This window comes from Nomascus leucogenys, chromosome 6 (genome assembly GCF_006542625.1).
Source record: "Nomascus leucogenys isolate Asia chromosome 6, Asia_NLE_v1, whole genome shotgun sequence".
Taxonomy (NCBI): domain Eukaryota; kingdom Metazoa; phylum Chordata; class Mammalia; order Primates; family Hylobatidae; genus Nomascus; species Nomascus leucogenys.
The window spans coordinates 57,762,293-57,787,237 of NC_044386.1; the positions used below are offsets into that span (position 1 = coordinate 57,762,293).

The window sequence follows — 24,945 nt, forward strand, 5'->3', positions numbered from 1 at the left end:
TTTCCACCCACCTGAGAATCAGTGTTCCCGGGATGCCGTATCTGGAGTCTCTTTCCATCATAAACAATCCCACTGCCTCTTTTCATTTCCTGAAGGCTGCTCCCTCCTCACCCCACCATTAGAAATAACACAGACAGCTGCAGCATAGCAAGGAGTCTTTACTAGGATGGAGGCAGGGGATGCGGGAGCAGGTCCAGAGCAAGTAGAATGGGCCATCATTAGAATGAGCAGAACTCCTGGGAATCTTGAGTCATCAGCTGGCGATGGGGAGTTAATGCTTGGTGTGGATGACAGGTGTGGGGATGCGGATATCCTGGCCTCTCTCCAGACGCCGTTCACAATCAATCAAATAGTTTACTCCATCAATGACCAGTTGCACCAGCTCCACCTGAAGGACACTAATCTTTGATCTCTGCTTCCTACAATCTGAGTTTTTCTTTAGCACTGACTGACTTGCCTGCTCATTTCCAATTGCCTCCCCACTCAACCTGAATTTCATTTCAGGAGGCTCACTCACTGCCATATTTCAGCCCCCGCAGACCTATACCTCTCCTCATCCTAATCCCTTAGGATCTCACCTCTGATTTGCCTAGTCGGTCCAAATTAGAAATATCAAAGACACCGCCTGTGGCAGCAGTGTCCACTCCTCCAGTACCACGCTTTTGGAGTCTTAGGTTCTCCAGGATCTTTGGGAAGCGGCTATCCTAGAGAGGAGATAGGGATTGGGAGCAGGGCCAATAGAGGCAGAGACTAGTCCTACCTGAAAGAGCCCTGAACCTGCTCAGAGCTCTGTCTCCTGACCTTTTTTTTTTCTTTTTCTTTTTTCTTTTTTTTTTTTTAGACAGGGTCTCTCTCTGTCACCCAGGCTGGAGTGATCACAGCTCACTGAAGCCTCGACTTCCCAGGCTTAAGTGATCCTCTCACCTCAGCCTCCACTACACCCAGCTAACTTTTGTATTTGTAGTAGAGATGGGGTTTCGCCAGGCTGCCCAGGCTGGTCTTGAACTCCTGGGCTCAAGTAATCTGCCTGCCTTGGCCTCCCAAGTGTTGGGATTAGAGGCATGAGCCACTGTGCCTGGCCTGTCCCCTGACCCTTTAGCCACAAAATGTTTGGCTCCTTTCCAAAGGGTCCACTCCCTCCCCATCCACAACCCACCCTTCCTTACTCACACCCCTCTGTAACCCCACAACTCCGTTACTTTGCTTAGCAGGGGCAGTTTGATGTGCACTCCTGCCCGAAGTCCAGTGCCCAGGTTAGATGGACAGGTCAAGATGTATCCCAAACGCTCATTCCACATGAACTCCCAGCCACGTTCTTGGATAAGTCTCTCCACCTGAGTCCACAAAGGTTTTGTTAATGAAAAATCAGGGATATTTCATTAACCCTGGACCCTCCCTTAGCTAGACCCACAAGAACACTAGAAATATGTCTAGAACAGAAACTTGGCTGTGAATGAATGACACTGGTCTTTTTTTTAAGAAAATGGTTTGTTATTGTTTTCATGCATGCGTGATGCAAAATTATGATGTGCATAATAATGAGATTGTGAAAAAATATCTTATGTGGAAGAAGAAAACTCGAAGGAGTGGTGTATTAAGGATGATCTAGGGAAATGAACAGAGGTGGTAAACTGAACTGAGAGAGGACTGATTATTCAATGAGTTCTGCATGCATCGATTATCTTTGCTTTGCTAATGAGCCTAGAGCTTGGAAGGGTCCTTTCAGACAGAAGATGAAGGTGTAAGCTTTGCCAGGAAGGGTGAGATAACGTTCTGTTAGCTGTGAACGGAGCACCTGTGTGAATGCAGAGAAAGATGAAAACAGAGCAGGAAAGCCAGATTCATAGGAATAGGGGACAGGGGGAAGGCATTTTGCTTCCATTAACCATGTAGTCATGAAGATGACTATTAGAGTTCAAGAGACAAGGGATCTACCACAGTGATGGTCACAAAGACCACTACCCAACATGAGTAAAGGGATCCTGTTTGTAGTTCAGAAAGAACCATGGCATAGGGGATATCTTACATGCTGAACATGGGGGAAACCCTTCCATCTAGAATAATAATGCAGCTGACACTTTAACACTTATTAAGCACTTACTGTGGACCAAGTACTTTACCTGTATTTCATTTAATCCCCACAACAACCTAAAATGTAGAAAATCTCATTATCCCAATTTTACAGACGAGGAAACTGAGGCATATCATTTAAAGGTACTTCCCTACCCACTCATAGTGAGAATACGTATCTATTACTTGCCAAAAATAGTAGAAACTTCTCAGAATCTAAAAGAAGAGCTCTTTTTCTTTGCAAACCTAAAATAGAACTGTATATTTGAGAACATACAGTAAGAATTGAATTGAGTTTATGGGGATTTCTAATGTAGACTTGAATATGGAGACCCAATCCGTGTAGGATTGATGATTCAGTTCAACCTCTCATCTAGAGCCACATATTCTAGAACTTGAACCATTCTATCCTCCACCTTCCCAGTCTCCCTCCGAACTCTCAACTTAAAGCCTAGACCCGATACTTTAACAAGAATGATAGAATCCAGAGTCAAGGCCTACCTTGGCTCAGAACTGGGTGGTTATATTAGAGTCATGAACACAGCAACCTCTCCGCGCCAACATCAGTCTGAGCTCAAATGTTTTCCTTATCTACACACCTCACCATCCCACTGCACACATCCCAGGCTCTGACATGCCATCTCAGTTATTCCTTCTTTGCATTCTCTGTCAACTGCCTTACTCACTTCCTAAGATTCCTGACACTCTTTCTTTTCCTAATCTTAGTGTGACCACATGTCCTAGTTTTCTCAGTATGGTCCCAGCTGGTTTATACCTTTAGTCCTAGAGTGAGTCCTAGATAGTCCTTTTTACTATCAGACATGTCCTGGGTTGGTTGATAAATTACATAATCTATTTATGCTACTCTTTGGTTTTCCTTATGTCCTCCCACCCAGCTCCCCTACACAATCTTCTCCAACCTCTTTGAGGCCTCGGCAGAATCTTTCAAACACTCTCTTCATGTTGCCACCCTTCTCCATGGAGATCACCCGTGTATGATCCTCCTCATTCACCCAGATCAGGAAGCTCTTCTCATTGTTGTGCCTGAGGGCCAGAGAGGGACAGTGATCAAGAGGCAAGGCAAGAATTGAGAGAGATGGAGGGAAAAAAGGCATTTATGTGGCCATGAAGACAAAAGAGATAAGGAGCAGCTTCATACCAAATTCCACGAGCATCTGGCCAGTCTCGAGCCATTCCTGCTGCAGTCAGCAATGGGGACACAGGCTTATCAAACAGAAAGTGGTCCTGGGAAGAGTAACGGGACTTGGGTTAAGAATCTTCATGGTGGCCCCTGGGCTTCTCAGAGCCCATGTCTCATCTGGCCCAGCCTTCCCCATCTGCTCCCACCAACCAGCACCCTCTTAAGGCCCTCACATCAATAAGCTGCTGCTGTTCAGCCTCTGTCATCTCACTGAGCCTATAGTAACGTCCAGCCAGGTCACCCTTCAGGCCACTCAGTGCATCCACCACAACACGTTCCACCTCTCGCCGCTCTGCTCGAGTGCAAGCTGGAGGCAGACTGAGTCCTCGGATGCTTCGGCCAGTTCTGACTCTAGAGGACAATACATACCTCTCATCAAAGTAGCCAGAACGGATCTGGGAGATAAGGGAAATGAATATAAGTCACAGAAACACGGTGGGAACTGAGGGCCCCTGGGAAAGGAGAGACCTTCCTTAGGCATTAGAGGACTGTTTGTGCATTCTTCCTGCATGCATTGGAAGAAGAGGCCCTTTGGGAAAGCACTCGAATTGAAGGGGGCATTGCAGACCCTTCCCCAAACCACCCACCCTGGGCCATGGTCATTCTTATCTATCCTTCCATCTCCATATATGCTGCCCCTTAAGATATGATTCTTTCCTTACATCAAGATTAAAAGCTCAGCAGTATAATGACCATGAGTCAGGAAATAAGGTGAAGGGGTTGGAGATACAGAGTGTTGTACACAGGCAATGCAAATCAGAAGTGGAATATTTGAACTCACTTTACTGGCATCCAGATCCGTGGTGTGCTTCATTGTCCGGGGGTCATATCCATTGTGTCGCTCTTGGATCACAGGGTCAAACAGGTCAGCAAATACCTAAGGGGAGTTAAGAGGGAGAGATGGTTAAGGAGAGGGAATCCCTCCCCAGATTTCAATTGTGCATTGATTTCACTGGGTCCGAAAACTTAAGTATGGGGGGCTCAGAGTCTTGGGGGAAAGTGAGAGGTCTTTAGGGGAAAGGAGCTGGGATTACTGGGAAGATGAGTTGGATCATCAGGGAGACTCTGGGGACCCCCTACCTCATAGGTCTCCTCATCTCCAGCCACCATGCCCACAGTCTTGATGAAGGGGTGGCCAGGGTTGTCCACGCCAGTCTGGATACACTGATCTAGCGTCCAACCAGTGGGTGTGGTCTTGTCGCAGAGCCGTGCATAGACTGCTGGGGTCAGGTGACTGGCCATGCAGTTGTTGTGCTTTCGGAGGTCTGGGTACTCAGCGCTGGGGAGGGGGTACCCAGTAACCATGGAGGGAGGGCACAGACGCCTAGACCTAGTGCAGTTACCTGGGAGCTGTCCAGTTGGCCATGTCTGGCTTTGCTCCGTGGGAGGAGGGGGAATTAGAAAGAGGCTAAACCTTGGTAATCTCTTTAGGGACTTTCAGAGTCTATGCTTTCCTAATAGTTCTAGTTGCCTCTGGCTGGCCAGCTCAGTTTCTTCAGGTCTGCTCAGTTCTTTCCTCCCATGACACAACACTAGGGATGGAGGAGGGGAAAAGCCTAAGGAGAGGAATTGAGGAAACGAGGGAAGGAGATGGAGGGGAGCGAAAAGGATAGTTCCTGGATTTACAATTAGGGATTTGGGCAGCGAGTGCAGCTGGAACTCGTAGGGCCAGAGCGGCCAGAGCTGGTCTTGGCAGGTCCCCAGGAACGTTCTTGCTTTACGGTTTTGGCCCCCACTCCCACCCCACTGAGGTCTGCAGACTGCACAGCCCTCCAGCTCCAGGGCCTTCGTGATTATAGCCCTTCTCTGTTGCCCGGAGTCTCATTTCTACCCGCACCTTCGTCCCCATCACCACCTGCCCCCGCCTCCTCCCGCGCCTCAGGCACTGTTACCTCGGGGGATACAGCCTCCGTCGTTCACTGGCCGCTCGTACAGGTTCCGGTCGGAGCAGAAACCCAGCGGCTAGAGACCCCGCTCCGGCCAAAGCCAGGAGCCTGAGTCCCGGGCGGGCGGACAGCAGACGGGAGAAGGGACCAGCCATGGCTTGAGGTCTAGCTACGGGATCCTGGAGTAGGCGCTGGCGCAAGATAAGATCCGGAACAGGGAGGGAGGATGCAACCGGATGGACTGAGGGCCCGAGCTAGGTCCGAGGCTGCAGCCGAAATGGGGGTCGGATTGGAGGCTGGAGCCGGAATGGGAGCCGGTGCCAACCAGACTGCAAGAGAGGCGCAATGAGCTAGTGGCAGGCGGGCGGGCGGAGGAGAGGGAGGCCCCAGCCGCAGTCTCCGGGGAGGAGGCTCCCCCAGGCCCCGCCTTCCCGCCTGCCACCGCGCTAGGTGCGCGGGGGCAGGGGTGGGCAGCACCCGCCAGGTAATTAGCGGGACCTGAGACTCGCGCGTCTAAAGCCGGGGATGTAGCCCCCACCCGCCCCCGGGATGTGGCCGCCCAGATTTCAGCACCAAGTGGAGGACAGCACCCACGTGGACTAGCTAAACCCTAACACCCTTCCCCCAAACCCCTCGGTTTAAGCCGAAACTCGATCCGTCTACCCTGTGGGTGTGCAAGGGTGACATTGCCCAACCTTTCCTCTGCTTTCGGCCTGCCCCAGTCACCTCTTCCGTCTCCCGGGGGCAGCCGCGGGGAAACCGTGGAATAAGCACAGATACCGGAGGAGGATATGGAGAAAGCACAGGGTTAGAGGCAGGCACTGGGAAAGACACCCATTGGCTCAAGGTCACCTTTTCCTTAGAACCAGGAAGAGGAGCAAGGTGCTTCCTTGCCACCTCTGTGCACGCCTTACAAGGTTGAGAAAGGACTCCCTGGGAGGAACCAGGGAAAGATTAATTCTTATGCCATCTGTGCTGTGTCCTCCACCTCCACTCTGCACCCAAGTCTGAAGCCCTGTTATTTCCTGCCTCTACTTCTCATGATCCCCCACTTTTTGTTTTCCTTTTGTCTCTCCCACTTTCCTCCCCGTCTCCTACCTCACCTTTGATCTTTTACTTCTCTGGGTCTTTTCCAGGCTCAGATGTGTTTGCTGCTCACCGGATGCCCTCTGCGTTTTCTCGGCAAGCTTGCCCACCTGTTGGTGGTGCTGGATGTGGGGCTGGGGTTGGGCGGGGAATCGTTAGTTTCCTCTTCCTCCTCTCCCTTGGCTTCTCTCTCCGTAGTTCCTAGTTCCTGTGCTGGAGGAGAAGGTAAAGTGAGGTGAAGGGTGTGGTGAGATGACTGGGTGTGGGACTGGAACAGGCAGGCACAGGTCTCCAGACACAACACGTGTTTCCTCTCTTGGCTCCCTAATGCTGTTTAATCTGGAGAGTAAAGGCAAGTGGTGTACAAGGGCATGAGGTCGTCAGGGAATCTCTGCCTTCCTCGTGGTCCCCTCTCCTGCTCTCTCTCCTCGTAAAACGCATATTCAGATTTGAGAGGGCTTTGTTTCCCAGCTCCAGGTATGACTTGACCTTTGTCCTGGTAGCAAGGAGAATGAATGCTAGAGTTGAAATAGAGATGAGGGGCTTCAGCGTGGAGGGTCAGTTAAGTTGGAGTAGCACGGTGGCATTAGTCCCTTCCCTCGGCTATCCTGGTGTACCCACAAGACAGATACTTGGAAATCTTAAGAGAGAGTATTTGGGAAAGAGAATTCCCTTTACATCGAGAATTCCCCCATACTACTATCATTCCCTTCATTCTCCTTAAGCCTTCCTTGTATCCTTTTATTCTACCTTCTTCATTTGTGGGTATTCTTAGAAGTGTCCACCTCTCTCGTGTCCATCCCTTCTTCTTCTGGTAAGACATCAATTATTGGAGAACAGTTATGCAGCTGCAGTGTGGAAAATATTACCTGTGTTGTGGGGCCTCTTTACCTAGGTTAAAAAGTAGCCTTGAGTAAATAAATATAATTTCTTAGAATAGCATGTATTTATCCAGATAAATAGGGAAATAATCTTCCAGAGCAGTAGGGTTGCTGTTTGATTGAGAGGGTGTTACTAAGATTAAGGAATACGAAGTGGGAAGAGATAATTACAGAAGGAGAAATAAGACAGCCAGAGGAGGAGAGGAATTACCCAAGTTTAGAGAGTAGCTTCCCAAATGTGAACAATAATTCCACTGAGAAAACACATGTACTTGTGCGCTTTTCTTATCCCTCATGTGCCTTTGACAGGCACATAATATATTAATGCTCATTTAAAAAAGTATTTTACAGCATATGGAAGTAATCAATATATGGTATTGATATATGGTATTTCATTTATTTAATAAGAATTATTGTTGTCAATAGTATTTAATATTTTTAAAGCACTTTACAATTACAAGGAACTTTTATATGTATTATTTCACTGAGTTGAATTGGATTGTTCCAATGATTACTAGGGACAGAGTCTACATTTTCATGGGGATAGTAAGGGATGGAAGATGCTGTAATAGCTAGTTTGAAAGCCTAGAGTAGTGGAGGGGGTATGAGCCTGAGCATGAACTAGGGAGGCATCTATTCCTCTTAGAATAATCTATTCAAGCCCTTAGAATCATTTCTATGTCCATTCAGGAGTCCTTGTAGGGTCAGTACAATGAGGCACGCCTGGAAAAGTGGCAAGACCCCTAATATTGCAGAGAAGAAAGAGGGAACAACTGTCTTGACCAGGGAAACCCGAGTGAAGATGTGAGGATGATAAGAGCATAACATATACCATACAAAATGCTTTCATCTTATCAGTACCCTTTAAGTGACGTGTTTTGTTGTTGTTTTTTTTTGAGACAGGGTCTTGCTCTGTCACCAAGGTTGGAATGTAGTGAGGTGATCTTGGCTCACTGCAAACTCCATCTCCCAGGTTCAAATGATCCTCCCACCTCAGCCTCATAAGTAGCTGGGAGCACAGGCATATGCCACCACACCTGGGTAGCTTTTGTATTTCTTGTAGAGACAGGGTTTCATCATGTTGACCAGGCTGGTCTTGAACTCCTTGCACTCCAGCAATCTGCCCGCCTCGGCCTCCCAACGTACTGGGATTGTAGGCGTGAGCCACTACAGTCGGCCTTAATTAGGTTTTTGTTTTTTTTTTTTTTTTTTTTTTTTGAGACAGAGTCTGGCTTTCTTGCCCGGCTGGGGTGCACTGGCGCCATTTCGGCTCACTGCAATCTCCACCTCCCAGGTTCAAACAATTCTCCTGCCTCAGCCTCCCGAGTATCTGGGATTACAGGTGTGCACCACCCCCCGGGCTAATTTCTGTATATTCAGTAGAGACGGGGTTTCACCATGTTGGCCAGGATGGTCTCGACCTCCTGACCTAGTGATCCACCTGACTTGGCCTCCGAAAGTGCTGGGATTACAGGCGTGAGCCACCGAGCCCTGCCCTAGGTTTTAAATCCCATTTTTATGGATGAGAAAAATAAAGGCTCAGAGAAGTTAAGTGAGTCGCTCAAGGCTTCACAGCTATTACAGGTAAGGCCAGGATTCAAATCCAGCTTTGTCTGGAGCATAGAAGCAGGCTGTGAACATAGGAATCAATTTGTCTAGAGTTCCAGTTCCATCCATTTTCTTGCCTCCTCTGTAAATGTCTCTCTGTTCCTTCCCACAACTTTCTTACCTGCTTCTCTCCTTGTCTCTTTTTTGTCTTTAGTCTCCCTATCACCCCTCTTTACATCTGTTAATATTTTCAACGTTTATTTATTGGATCTGTATATGTATGAGACCCTGTTTTGTCTCATAAGACAAACGAAGACCTGGTTTTGCTCTGAAGGAACAGCAATGGTACAAACTCTGCCTCTTCCTCTTTCTCAGCATCAGGCTTCCCACCCACCCTGTCGTCCCATGGAAACGTCTCTGTCTAGACCACGCATCTGGACTTTGGCGACACAGTAAGAAATCAAAGGAAGGGAGCATCAAGTTGCATTCCCTCCCAGAGCCACTAGGGGTCAGGCTCCTCCGCGCAGAAGCGCCGGCCAACGCAGCCTGACTCTGTTACCGGTGCGCGCCCTTCGCTGATTGGTGGCACCGCAAAGAAGTCGCGCTTTGATTGGGCCGCTGTCAGGTGTCGCTGCCGGCAGGTTCGGCTGCGCGAGCGGAGGGAGGCGGGTGAGTGAAGGCTGGGGGCGGTGGGGGAGTGGCTGGGGCTGGGGGCGGTATCGGAGGGGGTGGGCGCGGTAGAGTGGGCTTGGTGGGTTCCCAGGGCTGGGGTTCGTTCCGGGTGGGCTCCACTTTGGGAAGAGGCCCAGCGGAGGGGCCTTAGTGTCAGAGTAGGGAGAGTGAGGCGGCGAAGGCGGGGGCGGGCAAAGGCTAGTGGAGTCGGGATGCGAGGGCGGTATTCGTGACTCGGAGCTGTGCGAGGAGAGTACCGAGAAGGGGGTCGGCGGGAGAGGAGATAGATAGGTATGTGGGGGTCTGCGTGAGGAAGAGGGGGTCCTGTGGGAGGATGGAGGAGCGGAGCCGTACAAGGGAGAGGATCAAGGTGGAAGGGATCTGCGCTAGGAGGGGTGGGGCTGGAGTCCAGGGGGAGGGGGATAGCTTGAGGAATGGGTTGCGGCGGAGAGAAGACAGCCTGGAGAGAGGGGTGGTGTGAGGAAAGAATGGATGGCAGGCCGTCATTGTGGGGGGTCACTGAGGGGTCAATATAAAGATGTTACCAAGTATGGTGACTCGTACGAGGGGGTGAAGGAGTTTAATACTGGGGAATCAGTGAGTGCGAGGATTAGTTGGATTAATGGAATTAGTTGACCAATGATTCGGGGCGGGATGGGGAGGCTGCAGTCAGTATTGGGGCAAGAATCGTAGCAAGTTGGGGAAAGAAGGCGGAACGAAGCAGCTGATACTGAGAAGAGGGAGAGGAGCACAGTTGATCAGAGTCGAAATGAGGAGTGTGTCTGAAGAATTAAAAATTGCATTAAGAAGGAAGTGAGGCGTCCACTGTTCAAGGTGGGCAGAAAATAGTGTTGGGGGCCTGAGGAGTTCTTCTGTGTTGGAAAGATTCCTGCCTGGAAATTGTATTGGTATTTCCTCTTCACTACCGATGGAGTCCACCATCAAGTGCATAGTGATTTAGGAAATTAGATGACTATGCAGGGAGCCCTAAATTCTAAGGGAAAAAGAAGTTACACCATTTACCCTCCCTTCTACCCCTTCTCCAGATCTGATTTAACATAGATGTTCCTGAGAAGATTGACTCCCTGCCCCTCCCTCGTTACCTTACTCGTCTATCTCCTTGCTTCTTTCCTTCCATTCACATTGATTCCTGTCAGAGTAAGACTGCCCTTTAGCCCAGTGTGGAGTGTGAAGTTTTCTTTTCTTTCACAACAAAGTTTGGGGGAGAGGCGGATGGGGAGAAGAGCATGGAAAACAGGGAAGCGGCTCTGGGAACACCACATTAAAGCTCAGCTTCTTCCAGAGGTGCATCTAAATAAATCCTGGCTTATTTCATAGCTATTTCTGTCAGGCTTCTATTTTTGCTTTGTTAACTGGGAATTTAGACCTTTCGTCTCTCTTCAGCCGCATATTTGTAAACAGTCTCTTCCCTATTCTATTACTTACCATGCCCCGTTATGCAGTTGCAGTAGAATTTCAAGAACATGAGTGTACATTCAGTAGAAAACGAGGAAGGACTCAATGGAAGAAGGGCAAAGGGTTAGGAATCTTAGACTTGAGAGAAAGTCCCTACTTCAGAGCGAGGATAAGGAATGCAACAAAATTCTACTTGCTCAGACTATACAGGGACCTTGGGAATGTCCCAAGTCAGGGAAATTGGGTCAGGTCACTGAAAAGGAATTTTAAAAAATAGCGTTTTTATCAGGGGAAGAGTGTGTGTATGAGACCTGCAGTGCACAACTAGAAATATTAAGTCTAAGGAGAATGTCGCACCCCCGTGGCAGTTGAGAAGTAAAGACAGCAGATGATGAAAACTGGAAAGGTCAAGAGGTCGAGGTATATATAAAAGTCCACTAGAACTTTCTTTTTATTTTTTTTTTGAGACAGGATTTTCACTCTTGTCGCCCAGGCTGGAGTGCAGCGGCGTGATCTCAGCTCACTGCAACCTCCACCTCCTGGGTTCAAGCGATTCTCCAGCCTCAGCCTCCTGAGTAGCTGGGATTACAGGCGTGTGCCAACCCACCCGGCTAATTTTTTGTATTTTTAGTAGAGGCGGGGTTTCGCCATGTTGGCCGGGCTGTTCTTGAACTCCTGACCTCAAGTGATCTGCCTGCCTTGGCCTCCCAAAGTGCTGAGATTACAGGTGTGAGCCACCGTGCCTGGTGGTCAGCTAGAACTTTCTAGTCAAAATTGCAAACCCCAGTTTTAATGAAAGAGTTTAAAATAAAGATAGAGAAAATAATTATTCAAGACTATTTTCAAAATCTATGAGACTATGTATATAAGATATTATTTCTGTAAGACAAGTTCATTTACTTAAGGAGTTTGTGGCTTTCACTAGAGTCATTGGTCAGTCTTTCTGAGAACTTTTGGAGACCACGGAAAATTGCTGATGTGTGACTCAATTTTTATTTTTGGAAAATAATAACAGATTTTCATATCCTTACAGTTCATAGGAACAAATGTTAACCTTTTGTGTATTTGCTTCAGATCTTTTTTACAATTGAAATAAACACTGTAGATAAGGTTGTGGAGTACCATTTGAATCCTCAGTTCCATTCTCCCTTCTTCTCAAAGGTAACCACTATCATGAATTTGATGTCTTTCTTTCCAGTCCCTGTTTTTATACTTCTACTAATTATATATGCAGTCGTAAACCATATGTAACATTTGTATTTATACAATAGCATTGTACTGCAGGTATATTTCTGCGGTTTGTATTTGGAAACTGTCCATTTATTACATATAGCTTTTATTTTTACATTGCTATTAGTCTATCATTTCTATATATGACATTATATTTATTGATTCTACGTGTAACCTCTGAACTGTTTTCAGTTTTTCTCATTACCAACAGAGAGATGAAGAAGATTAAGAAGTTCCTCACAAAAGTCTTCTTATGTAGGAGAATTTCTCTGCAGCAGGGTTTCTCCACCTCAGCACTACTGAGATTTAAGGCTGGATAATTCTTGGTTGTGAGGAGATATCTTATGCATTTTAGAATGGTTAGCAGTATCCCTGGCCTCTACTCACTAGATGCCAATAGTACCTTTCCAATTGTGACAACCAAAAATGTCTCCTGCCAAACGTCCCCTGTGCAGCAAAATCACAGCTGGTTGAGAACAACTACATTACTTGTGTGTACACTGAAGTGGAACTGCTGGTTCAAGTTAAAGTCTTAAGATATTCTTACTGGTACAGTTACAGCCGGGATTTTTTTTTTTTTTTCACTGTGGCTCCTGGTGTGAGGGACCTTGGCCTAGACTAGCACTGGTTCTATAGTACCAGGGGACACTAGAGAGAACATTGAGATTTCAGTTTGAGAATGGGTTGGAGACTGCTGTATGGATGCCTGTATTCTCAACGTCCCACCCACACTAGACCTCTTTCCCTGAACAGATTTTCTGAACTTGGGCATTTGTCTTCTATTATTATTGTTATTGTTATCATTATTTGAGGCAGGGTCTTGCTCTCACCCAGGCTGGAGTGCAGTGGCACGATCACAGCTCACTGCAGCCTTGACCTCTTGGGCTTAAACAATCCTTCTACCTCAGTCTATTGAGTAGCTGGGACCACAGGCGTGTACCACTCACTATGCCTGGCTAATTTTTAAAAACTTTTTGGCCAGGTATGGTGGTTCACGCCTGTAATCCCAGCACTTTGGGACGCCGAGGCAGGCGGATCATGAGGTCAGGAGTTGGAGACCAGCCTGGTCAGCATGGTGAACCCTCGTCTCTACTAAAAAAAAAATACAAAAAATTGGCCGGGCATCGTGGGGTGTGCCTGTGGTCCCAGCTACTTGGGAGGCTGAGGCAGAATTGCTTGAACCCGGGAGGGGGAGGTTGCAGTGAGCTGAGGTCATGCCACTGCACTCCGGCCTGGGCGACAGAACGAGACTCCGTCTCAAGAAAAAAAAAAATTTTTTTTTTCTTTTGAAACAGAGTATTTTTTTTTTTTTTTTTTTTGAGATGGAGTCTCGCTCCTTCTCCCAGGCTGGAGTGTAGTGGCACAATCTCCGCTCACTGCAAGCTCCGCCTCCCGGGTTCACGCCATTCTCCTGCCTCAGCCTCCCGAGTAGCTGGGACTGCATGAGCCCGCCACCATGCCCAGCTAATTTTTTTTTGTATTTTTAGTAGAGACGGGGGTTTTACCGTGTTAGCCAGGATAGTCTCGATCTCCTGACCTCGTGATCCACCTGCCTCGGCCTCCCAAAGTGCTGGGATTACAGGCGTGAACCACCGTGCCCGGCTGAAACAGGGTATTTTTGTGTCGCCCAGGCTGGAGTGCAGTGGTACAATCACGGCTCACTGCAGTCCCGACCTCTTGGGCTTAAACAATTCTCCCAGCTTAGCCTCCCAAGTAGCTGGGACCACAGGCACGTGCCACCATGCAAGGCTAATTTAAGAAAAAGCTTTTCTAAAGGCCAGGTCTCCCTATATTGCCCAGGCTGGTCTCGAACTCTGAAGCTCAAGCAGACATCCTGGTTCAGCCCCCGAAAGTGCTGGGATTACAGGCATGAACCACTGCACCCAGCCTTAAAATTTTTTTGTAGAGATAAGGTCTTGCTATGTTGCCCTGGGTGGTCTCAAACCCCTAAGCCCAAGCGATCTTCTTGCCTCAGCCTCCCAAAATGCTGGAATTATAGGGATGAACCATGGTATCTGGCTGGGCAACTGTCTTTTAAGGTGGAGTAGATGAAGGAGAGAGCATGTGGGTTTTATTATTTTTTTAATTTTTGGTTCGAGAGAGGGTCTCACTCTGTCACCCATGCTGGAGTGCAATGGCGTGATCTCGGCTCACTGCAACGTCCGCATCCTGGGCTCAAATGATCCTCTTGCCTCAGCCTCCCAAGTAGCTGGACTACAGGCATGCACCACCATGCCTGCCTAATTTTTGTATGTTTTTGTAGAAACTGGGTTTCGACATGTTGCCCTGGCTGGTCTCGAACTCCTGGACTCAAGTGATCCACCCTCCTCAGCCTCCCAAAGCGCTGAGATTATAGGTGTAAGCCAGTGTGCCTGGCCTTAATGTTCTGATATAATGCTTAGAATGTAGGGTGCCCTCAATAAATATTTTTTGAGTTAATCTTTGGGAAGAATGAAGATGAGGTTTAAGGGGAAAGTCAGCTGAGCTCTCTCATTCCTCTGCCTTTGAATTAAATTACTGAATTCAACACTACTGTGAGGAGGTGGAAAAGGGCTAGGAACATTGTGAAGTGAGTCCAAAGTTTGAAATGTCACTCTAACCTTCTCTTCTGGTAGGACTCAACAGTAGCCTTCCTTGAGGACCTGCCTTTCCCACTTGCTGCCTGAAGTTAATGTTTCTTGCTGGCCAAATCAGGGACATGCCGGCATTGTAAGGGCTGATTATCTGATCCTCTTACTAATTTATTGGTTGGAGTGGGGTGAGCAGGGAGGAAAAGGGATGCCTTGCTTTTCTTTTATGGCTCTTTTAGCATCTCAAGTCATAGCCCATATGCCTCCTTTCTTGTTGATCTTTCTTCCTATAGCTTTGTTTTGTTTCCCCTTATAGTTCCCTCTTATGCTTTTCATCTCCATCCCCATCCCCACCCACTGCCAGGGGGCTTGGGTTCTGAGCTGATGGGGTACCCCCCTCTGCAGAGCGGGATGAGTGGGTGTTCCGGCAGGGATGTGGTCATTGATGGCCAGTGAGGGTGAGAGTACCACGGCCCACTTCTTCCTTGGAGCTGGAGATGAGGGGCTGGGCAGCCGTGGAACAGGCATGAGGCCAGAAGAGAGTGACAGCGAGCTCCTTGAGGATGAGGAGGATGAAGTGGTAAGAATGGGGAAAATGATGTAACTTGGGGTTGGAGCCTCTGTCCTAGAGAGTTAAGATTCTATTGGTTAGAGATACCTCTTTGTTCTTTCCAAATGCATAGACTCCCTGTCATAAACAGGCCCTATCCTGGTTTAGGGGAGGGGCGGTAGAGATTGGTTAGGTTGCCTCTCTTAGAAACCCCTGCCCTGGCCGGGCGTGGGTAATCCCAGCACTTTGGGAGGCCAAGGCGGCCGGATCATTTGAGGTCAAGAGTTCGAAACCAGCCTGTCCAACATGGTGAAGCCCTGTCTCTACTAAAAGTACAAAAATTAGCTGGGTGTGGTGGTGGGCACCGTAATCCCAGCTACTCGGGAGGCCTAGGCAGGAGAATCGCTTGAGCCCAGGAGTTGGAGGTTGCAGTGAGCAGAAATCGTGCCACTGCACTCCAGCCTGGGCGACAGAGTGAGACTCCATCTCCAAGAAAAAAGAAACCCCTGCCCTTAGGATCTTCCTGTTGTCTCATGGTTGTTGGTTCTCTAGCTCTCCTGCTTGAGCACATATTTCCTACTGTAGAAAGGCCCCTATTCTGTAGGCAGTTGGAATCCCTAGCTGTGCCCCAACCTCAATCAAAGTTAGGAGGTACCCTTTGTCCCATAGGTCCAGAGTCCTGGCAAGAAACTCTGTGCCCTAAGAAGATAAGACAGTGTTCCCAGAAGGGGGTGATATTGGTGGGAAGTTCTTGAGTTTCTGACAGCACTTTCTCTCTGTAGCCTCCTGAACCTCAGATCATTGTTGGCATCTGTGCCATGACCAAGAAATCCAAGTCCAAGCCCATGACTCAAATCCTAGAGCGACTCTGCAGATTTGACTACCTGACTGTTATCATTCTGGGAGAAGATGTAATCCTTAATGAACCCGTGGAAAACTGGCCATCCTGCCACTGCCTCATCTCTTTCCACTCCAAAGGTTGGGGTCTGTGAAGGAAAATGGGAAGGAATGGTGGTGGGAATACTGGTTTGGGAAATGAGGTTCTTATTGTCTTATTTCCTTAGTAAAGAGCCATCAGCTACTTGTGACACACTAGAGAACGGTGCCAAGGAGTTTGCTTTCCCTACATATTGGAGGAGTTGCTGGGGGTTTAAAGCCTATAGTCTAACCTCAGGACAACTCTAAGTCTCTTAGGATCTCTGACAGAATTGGGTCTCTGGAAGGACTGTAAAAATAATTTCTCTTTTACTTTTTCTTGATAAATATCCTAGACTTGGGAGCTGGGCAGAAGAATAAGTGATGGGTTGAATGGGTAGAGGAGCTCAGTGGCAGCTAATAGCTTGAATATGTCTTTGTGTCTCTCTTGCTCTTCTCGTTCTCTTTCTCTCCCTTCCTTTGGTCTCTTCATTTCCTGTCTCCATTCCAGGCTTTCCTCTGGACAAAGCTGTTGCTTACTCCAAGCTTCGAAACCCCTTTCTTATCAATGATCTGGCCATGCAGTATTACATCCAAGATAGGTATAACTTCCTGTTGACCAGCGAGATGGGTGGCTTTGGGATCATGCATGTTCAGGGAACCCACTCTGAGAGGAGCAGAGTCAAACCAACACGCCTAATTTTTGTACCATAATTTTGTGCCCTGGTGTCTTTTAATCCTGTGCAAATGAAATCCCCAGCCTCTCCCCTTAGTTACTCCCACCTCTCCCAGCTATTTTATTTGGGGGTGACAGGAGGGAGGTGTACCGGATCCTGCAGGAAGAGGGTATTGATCTGCCTCGATATGCTGTACTCAACCGTGATCCTGCCCGGCCTGAGGGTGAGTACCTGGCCTGAGGGAGGGTTAGTCCTGCCTTTCCTTGCTTTCTATGACTTAGCCACGTTTCCATCTTCTAGACATCTTCTATATACCACCTACCTATGTGGGGTTTTGGTTATTGGATTATGGGTGGGGCTAGAACCATGAGTCTTCAGACAGAGGCTTGGACCTGTTATATGGAGATTTTACCTCATCTATTACAAAGATATAGTCATAAAAATTTGAGGGTTATAGAGATGAAAACCTGGGGAAATGAGAATTAGTAATATTCCACAACGTTAGGCCATAGGAATGACCACACAACCACCTTTCAGAATGCAACCTGATAGAAGGCGAAGACCAAGTAGAGGTCAATGGAGCTGTCTTTCCCAAGCCCTTTGTGGAGAAGCCAGTGAGTGCAGAAGACCACAATGTTTACATCTACTACCCCAGCTCAGCTGGAGGAGGAAGCCAGCGTCTCTTTCGTAAGGTAGGGGTGGTATTTGAGCATCTGGGGAGTCAGAGAGGTAAAAGGGCAAGGATGAGGTTGTGGGGAAGGAAGATGGAGAATTTGGGGACAGAATAGAGAGCTGAGGCAACATTGTTTTTTCTTCTTTTTTTCTCTTGAAGATTGGCAGCCGAAGCAGTGTTTACTCTCCTGAGAGCAGCGTCCGAAAGACGGGGTCGTACATCTATGAGGAGTTTATGCCAACAGATGGCACAGATGTCAAGGTTATGGTGGATATAGGGATTTAAGAGGTTACAAATGTGTGGGTGGGGATGGGGTACTTGGGAAGCAGGTGGAGGAAGTATATGGGGAGGAGGTCCTAGAAAATAACATGATGTGAATGTGATTGGCTTTCAAATTCAGGTGAAGATAATGAGTGGAGGATACAGACATTCACATTTTCACTATCAGAGCAAGGGCAAGGCTGACTTAGAAAAATGGTATAATGTTGGTAAATTATTTTTTAATAAGGACTACCTGACAGTAGTGGAGTCCCGAGGAGAAATTCATAATGATACTTCAGTAGGGCTCAGTAGGAAAAATGTTGGTCAGTCTCCTTAATGCTTAGGATTTGTTTGTTTTGTTTTTGTTGTTGTTTTACTCTGAAACTAGTCTACAGACCTAGTGCTCATATTGTCTTCTCATATACAGGGTGAGCTGTGGGCATACTCAGTGATGCTATGTACCTGCAGGTGTATACAGTGGGGCCAGATTATGCCCATGCTGAAGCTAGAAAATCTCCAGCTTTGGATGGGAAGGTTGAACGAGACAGTGAGGGGAAAGAGATTCGATATCCAGTCATGCTGACTGCCATGGAAAAGCTGGTGGCCAGGAAAGTCTGCGTAGCATTCAAGGTAGAGGAAGGCCTAGGGAGGTTGTGAAATGAGGGAGAAAGGAAGGAACAGGGGTCCGGGAAAAGTAACTGTCTTGTTCTCATCTCTCTTCTTTTCCTTGCAGCAAACAGTTTGTGGATTTGACCTTCTTCGTGCCAATGGTCATTCCTTTGTGTGTGATGTCAATGGCTTTAGTTTTGTCAAGAACTCCATGAAATACTACGATGACTGTGCCAAGATTCTGGGGTAAGAGACATAGTGGTCTGTGCCGGGGAGAATGGGCTTACAGAAGAATATTTGAAAGTTTTTGCTTTATTTTAAATATCATAAATATGGTATAAAAGTAAAAAAGCAGGCCAGGCACAATGGCTCATGCCTGTAAACTCAGCACTTTGAGAGGCTGAGCTGGGTGGGTCACCTGAGGTCAGGAGTTAGAGACCAGCCTGGCCAACATGGTGAAACCCTGTTTCTACTAAAGATACAACATTAGCCAGGCATGGTGGCGCATGCCTGTAATCCCAGCTACTAGGGAGGCTGCGGCAGGAGAATCGCTTGAACACAGGAGGTGAAAGTTGCAGTGAGCTGAGATCGTGCCATTGCACTCCAGCTTGGGTGACAAGAGCGAAACTCCATCCCAATAAATGAATACAAAATTAATTAATTAGTTAATTAAATTAAAAAAATAAAAATAAGAAAGAAAGGGCTCCTCAGGCTCCTTGCCTTTCTAACACTGCCCCCCCCAAGACCATTGTTGTTAACAGTTTTAGACATAACAATTTATCTTTTTCTGCCATATCCAAACTGTATTTATTTTACTAAATATGGTCATACTATAATACTGCTCTGCAACTTGACTTTCCAAGAAATTTGTCACGTAATGTATAAACCATTCAGAAATATATGAGGAATGATGACTATAGTGAGCATCTATGTATTCACCACCTAGCTTAAGAAATAAAATATTAGGCATATAGGCCGGGTGCGGTGGCTGATGCCTGTAATCCTGGCACTTTGGGAGGCCGAGGTGGGTGGATCACCTGAGGTCAGGAGTTTGAGACCAGCCTGACCAACATGGTGAAACCTCGTTTCTACTACAAATAACAAAAAATTGGCCAGGCTCAGTGGCTTCCGCCTGTAATCCCAGCACTTTGGGAGGCGGGGGTGCGTGGATCACCTGAGGTCAGGACTTCGAGACCAGCCTGGCCAACATGGTGAAACCCCATCTCTACTAAAAATACCAAAAAAAATGAGCCAGGTATATTGGTGGGCGCCTGTAATCCCAGCTACTTGGGAGGCTGAGACAGGAGAATCACTTGAACCCGGGAGGCAGAGATTGCAGTGAGCCGAGATCATGCCACTGCACTCCAGCCTGGGTGACAAGAGTGAGACTCCATCTCAAAAAATAACCCAAAAAAACCCAAAAAATTGGTCAGCCGTGGTGCTGATCCCCTATAATCTCAGCTGTTTGGGAGGCTGAGGCAGTAGAATCACTTGATCCCAGGGGGTGGAGGTTGCAGTGAGCTGAGATCATGCCATTGTACTCCAGCCTTGGCAACAAGAGCGAAACTCTATCTCAAAAAAAAAAAAAATATATATATATATATACACACACACACACACACACACGTACACATATATGTATATTTGTGTATATATGTACATATATATGTATATATACACATATGTGTATCTATATACACTTGTGTATATATACGCATACATGTGTGTATCTATATACACTTGTGTATATATACGCATACATGTGTTTATCTATATACACAAACTGTGTGTACACATGTGTGTGCACATACGTGTGTGTATGTACACGCATATATATGTGTTTGTGTGTGTGTGTGTGTGTGTGTGTATATATATATATATATAATTGAAGCCCCTATGTACTCCTCCCTAGTAACATCCCCTCCCCATCCCCAGAGGCAACCGCAATCCATAATTTGGTGTTCGTCATTCCCGTGTATTTATTTATATTTTTACTACATATATATGGGTATTTGTATGTTTTTAGACTTTATATTAATGTATTCTTCTGCCTGCAGCCTGCTTGTTTTTGTGAGCTTCATTCATAGGAGTAGTTCTGGTTTATTCATTTTTACATGGCTTCTTTGTTTCTCTTTCTAGGAACACCATAATGCGGGAGCTTGCCCCACAGTTCCAGATTCCATGGTCCATCCCCACGGAGGCTGAGGACATTCCCATTGTTCCCACCACATCTGGCACTATGTAAGCAAAAGTAAAAAATCTGGAGTAACCTACTTAAGACCTATGGGATCCCTTAAGCCAGACTAATGGTTACTTCCTGACCCCACACTATCTGACTAACGGAGCCTGGGCCTCTTATACAGTCTTCTTAACTCCACTTATATTTCCCCCCCGTTTTTTTTTTGTTTTGTTTTGTTTTTTGTTTTTGAGACAGAGTCTAGCTCTGTTGCCCAGGCTGGAGTGCAGTGGCATGATCTTGGCCCACAGCAACCTCCACCTCTTGGGTTCAGGTGAGCACATCTGGCTAATTTTTGTGTTTTTAGTAGAGATGGGGTTTCACCATCTGAACTTGAACTCCTGACCTCAAGTGATCCACCCGCCTTGGCCTTCCAAAGAGCTGGGATTACAGGCATGAGCCACCATGCCCCGCTTCCATTCCTAATCTCAGTTCCCTTTTCTTTTTCTTTCTTTCTTTCTTTTTTTTTTTTTTTTTTTTTTGCGACAGGATCTGGCTCTGTCTCCCAGGCTGGAGTGCGGTGGTGCACTCATGGTTCACTGCAGCCTCTATCTCCTGGGCTCATGTGATCTCCCACCTCAGCCTCCCAAATAGCTGGGACCACAGGCGTGTGCCACCATGCCTGGATAATTTTTTTTCTTTTAACTTTTTTTATAGAGACAGACTCACCCTATGTTGCTCATGCTCACCTTATGTTTCTCCTGGGCCTAAGTGATCCTCCCACCTCAGCCTCCCAAAGTGCTGAGATCACAGGCCTGAGCCCTGCTCAGCCCCTCTGTTTTTTGACATGTGAAGTAATGTGATGACAGGAGGTGGGATGGGGGTATGGGAGAGGCTCTGATAACATTTATGATCTTAGGATGGAACTTCGTTGTGTCATTGCAATTATTCGTCATGGGGATCGTACTCCCAAGCAGAAGATGAAGATGGAAGTGAAACACCCAAGGTCGGAAGAGTGTCCTAATTTACACAAATAGGTTTTCGTGAGGAAGACTGCATGGGGGGCAAGTCCTGGAGGCTTTGACTGTCTCATCCCACACTGAAGCTTCTCATTACTTCTTCAGGTTTTTTGCTCTGTTTGAAAAACATGGTGGCTACAAGACAGGGAAATTAAAACTCAAGCGACCTGAGCAGCTCCAGGTAAGGTAGTGAATCTGGCCAGGAGGAGCAGTGCTATGAGAGAGATAGAGGATACGGCACTGGGAGTCTTGATAAAAGACTAGGATGGAAAGGTAACTGTCTAGGACTTGGCCTTCTGCATGGATACCTTATTATTTCCTCTAGGAGGTGCTGGATATCACAAGGCTGTTGTTGGCTGAACTGGAGAAAGAACCAGGTGGTGAGATCGAGGAGAAGACTGGAAAACTAGAGCAGCTGAAGTCTGTATTGGAGATGTGAGAAAGGGGATAGCAAAAGGGAGCCAATAACAGTGAGAACTGGGGTGCTGGAACAGAAAATAAATTGTGACTTTATCCTGCAGGTATGGTCACTTCTCAGGTATAAACCGGAAGGTACAATTGACTTCCTACCCTCATGGAGTAAAAGCTTCTAATGAGGGGCAAGGTAAGATGTAGTCCCCCTTACCACTACCTCTCAGATCTTGTGTTCTTTTTATTTTTTTTGTCCATCTACTTTCCCCACCAGATCTCTTTTACTTGAGTCTATAGATGACCTTTACCCCCAATTACCTCTCTGGTCTCCTCAGAAGAGCTAACATTTAGATGTTCCCACTATTTTTCTTAGATCTAGACCATTCACTGCCCCTTATTCCTTCAGATCCACAGAGGGAAACTCTGGCCCCATCTCTGTTGCTGGTACTGAAATGGGGTGGAGAACTGACTCCTGCTGGCCGTGTTCAGGCTGAGGAGCTGGGGCGAGCTTTTCGCTGCATGTACCCTGGAGGACAGGGTGAGTGTTTTGGGGAGTGAACACATAGCAGGGCCAGGATAAAATGATTAGAGAGTAAGTTGGGGAAAATGAAGGGACAGAGACAGTGGGGAAATGAACATTTTTTCTTCCACAAGTATTTATAGCAGTCCATTCCTGGTCCCCCACTTTGTCCCCAGGCGACTATGCTGGCTTCCCTGGTTGTGGGCTGCTTCGTCTCCATAGCACTTTCCGCCACGATCTCAAGATCTATGCCTCTGATGAGGGTCGTGTTCAGATGACTGCTGCTGCCTTCGCCAAGGTGCATACTACAGTTCTAATAGTCCCAGTTTCCGTTAGGTAGAGAAGCAGAGAGTTTGGAGAACCAGCTGGAGCATCTCAGGGTGCTTGTAGGCCAACTCAGAGAAGTTTCTGCATGTATTGGACCCATTCTGTACTACCGAGAATGAGCTGACAATAATTAGTGAGGGTAGGCCCCATCTCTTCAACCAGCTTCCATTCAATCCCTGGGACCACCTAGGCCTAGGGATGCTAACGTGCAAGGGAAACAAATAGACCTTGTGCTTTCTCTTTAGGGCCTTCTGGCTCTAGAAGGGGAGCTGACACCCATTTTGGTACAAATGGTGAAGAGTGCCAACATGAATGGGCTACTGGACAGCGATGGGGATTCTTTGAGCAGCTGCCAGCACCGGGTGAAGGCTCGGCTGCACCATATTCTACAGCAGGATGCGCCCTTTGGCCCTGAGGACTACGATCAGGTCAGGCTCTAAAATAGCCTGGATCCCCAATTCCTAGAATTCTAAATAGTAGGGATCAATAATAACAGTATTTACTGCATGCCAGGCACTGTTTTAGTTGTTTTACACATATATTATTTAATCCTTACAGCAACCCTTTGAGATAAGTACAGGTCCACAATCTCTGATGCATGATTTTGAAAATTAAAAAGATTTTTTTCTTGACATTGAGATTCATTTGGCAGCTAAACCTGACACGAACTGTCATAAGACTTTTATAATCCTTAGTTTTCCCAGTTAGTGTAAATAGTCATGCATTTTGTGGCAGAAATATTAATGTGTTTGGTTATGCCATGGGCCCTGATGGAGGTATTATATACATATGGCATATGTACTGTATTAACTTCTAAAGTCCCACAGATTCTCAATTCCAAAGCACAGCTCTGATCCCAAGGATCCTGAACAAAAGAACGTTTCCGTTATCCATTGTTGCATAATAAACTACCGCAAAACATAGTAACCTGAAACAACAACCATTTTATTATCTGTCACAGTTCTGGGCTCATCTGATCTTGCTTGGAGTCTCTCCTGAAATTGCAGTCAGATACTGACTGGAGCTGGAACCATGTGGAAGTTCAGCTGGGATTGTGGGATGGCTGACTCTCTCCCTCTTCCTGCTCTCCCCGTAATCTCAGTGCCTCTTTTCTCCACATGGTTCTTCATATGGTTTTTGTAGCGTGATAGCTGGATGTATTAAATGGTAGCTTTAGGGATATTCAAAAGCAGAAGCTTAGAAGCTTTCTTAAGTGTAGGCCCAGAATTAGCACAGCATAACTTTGTTATTTTTTATTGGTTAAACAGTTACAGGGCCAGCCAGAATTAAGGGAAGGGAAGGAAGACAAAGAATTGATGGTCATCTTTAAAGCACTACAAGGAGTGCAGACCACAAGGACTTTCCTCTCGTTTTACAGATAAGGAAACCTGGGCTCAGAAGAATCTAAGCAATTTTCCTCATGTCATCCAGCTAATACAAACCCAAGGAGTCTAACTCCAATGCCCAGGCCGTTACATTGCTTTATAGTATTAATCCCACTATATGCCATTACCCAATATGGTCATTCTTTTTCCTGCATATCTAGGCCACAATTGACCAGGCAGTTGTTTTCTACTCTTCCCACTCCTCATTTCTGACATGTTCTTTTAAAAAAATGTTTAAAACTTTAAAATTATGGTACCACTTTAGCCATTTTTAAGTTTACAGTTCAGTAGCATTACATATATTTACATTGTTGTGTAACATTTCTGATTGGTTCTTAAATGAGTTAAGTAGCTAAGCACATTGCTATGAGCCCATAGGATTTTCTGTGTTCTCTGAGTAGGACTTGATAAGGAACAGGAACTTGCTCCTTCATTTCCCAATCCGTTGCTCACTGTCAAACTCAAAAAAGCTAAGGCAGCTTTCCTTTTCTGCCTTGCCTTCTTTTGCGAGCAAGAATGAAACCTGGGAGGACCTAAATAGAATTGTGCATTTTCAGCCACAATCTTGATTCTCCCTCCCCATTTCTCATTAACTGTTACTGTCCTACAAGTCTGAGTCGGAACCCAGTTCTGAGGCAGCATTTCTACTCTAGGCTCAGGCTAGCATCTTGTTTAGAAGAAGAAGATAATGTTATCTGTGATCTCTACTCATGAAAACATTCTGTGGAGATTTTGAGGGGTTTTGGTTTAATCTTTATTCTCCAGTATTTTCCATGTGTATTCTAGAGCCCTCAAGAAAAGAACTTAGGTCTGTTTTATTTTCTCTGGACTCTTAAAATCAATCCCTCTTAGATGACTATAT

At 46.7% G+C, this 24,945-nt stretch overlaps 2 protein-coding genes across 15 annotated transcripts in view; one reads left to right on the forward strand and one right to left on the reverse strand.

Moving 5' to 3' along the window:
- Positions 1–138: 138 nt before the first annotated feature.
- Positions 139–6,679, reverse strand: LOC100579841 (creatine kinase U-type, mitochondrial). 9 transcript variants are annotated; one of them, XM_004088255.3, is made up of 10 exons: positions 6,261–6,679; positions 5,164–5,486; positions 4,352–4,550; positions 4,053–4,148; positions 3,445–3,666; positions 3,230–3,315; positions 2,991–3,114; positions 1,200–1,334; positions 579–704; positions 139–388 (listed from the first exon to the last, which is right to left on the reverse strand). In XM_004088255.3, the coding sequence occupies exons 2-10, from the start codon at positions 5,310–5,312 to the stop codon at positions 272–274; spliced, it is 1,254 nt and encodes a 417-aa protein (XP_004088303.1). In that variant the 5' UTR covers positions 5,313–5,486; positions 6,261–6,679; the 3' UTR covers positions 139–271. The 9 variants fall into 9 exon arrangements, with proteins under 9 accessions (XP_004088303.1, XP_030670037.1, XP_030670035.1 ...); XM_030814177.1 differs by having other exon boundaries at positions 3,445–3,622; positions 6,261–6,479; XM_030814175.1 differs by having other exon boundaries at positions 4,352–4,827; positions 6,261–6,319.
- A 4,760-nt stretch (positions 6,680–11,439) lies between these two features.
- LOC100580619 (inositol hexakisphosphate and diphosphoinositol-pentakisphosphate kinase 1) overlaps positions 11,440–24,945 on the forward strand; it is a 55,018-nt gene continuing 41,512 nt past the window's right edge. For 5 of the 6 annotated variants that reach the window (XM_030814201.1, XM_030814202.1, XM_030814205.1 and 2 more), the window contains exons 1-17: positions 11,440–12,513; positions 14,606–15,140; positions 15,893–16,088; positions 16,537–16,627; positions 16,840–16,925; positions 17,240–17,394; positions 17,535–17,636; positions 18,105–18,266; positions 18,370–18,491; positions 20,385–20,486; positions 21,341–21,427; positions 21,546–21,621; positions 21,766–21,875; positions 21,962–22,044; positions 22,258–22,389; positions 22,548–22,669; positions 22,944–23,126. In XM_030814201.1, coding sequence (XP_030670061.1) covers positions 14,994–15,140; positions 15,893–16,088; positions 16,537–16,627; positions 16,840–16,925; positions 17,240–17,394; positions 17,535–17,636; positions 18,105–18,266; positions 18,370–18,491; positions 20,385–20,486; positions 21,341–21,427; positions 21,546–21,621; positions 21,766–21,875; positions 21,962–22,044; positions 22,258–22,389; positions 22,548–22,669; positions 22,944–23,126 — 1,956 coding nt within the window. In that variant the 5' untranslated portion in view covers positions 11,440–12,513; positions 14,606–14,993. Of the gene's footprint in view, positions 12,514–14,605; positions 15,141–15,892; positions 16,089–16,536; positions 16,628–16,839; positions 16,926–17,239; positions 17,395–17,534; positions 17,637–18,063; positions 18,267–18,369; positions 18,492–20,384; positions 20,487–21,340; positions 21,428–21,545; positions 21,622–21,765; positions 21,876–21,961; positions 22,045–22,257; positions 22,390–22,547; positions 22,670–22,943; positions 23,127–24,945 lie in introns of all 6 variants that reach the window. The other variant, XM_030814207.1, reaches the window with a different exon arrangement.

Coding starts and splice junctions, on each gene's coding strand:
- LOC100579841 (XM_004088255.3), bottom strand. CDS start 5,312: ATGGCTGGTCCCTTCTCCCGTCTGCTGTCCGCCCGCCCGGGACTCAGG. Junction 3,316..3,444: donor AACAGCAGCAGCTTATTGAT/GTGAGGGCCTTA, acceptor TACTCTTCCCAG/GACCACTTTCTGTTTGATAA. Junction 705..1,199: donor AACTGCCCCTGCTAAGCAAA/GTAACGGAGTTG, acceptor TCTCCTCTCTAG/GATAGCCGCTTCCCAAAGAT.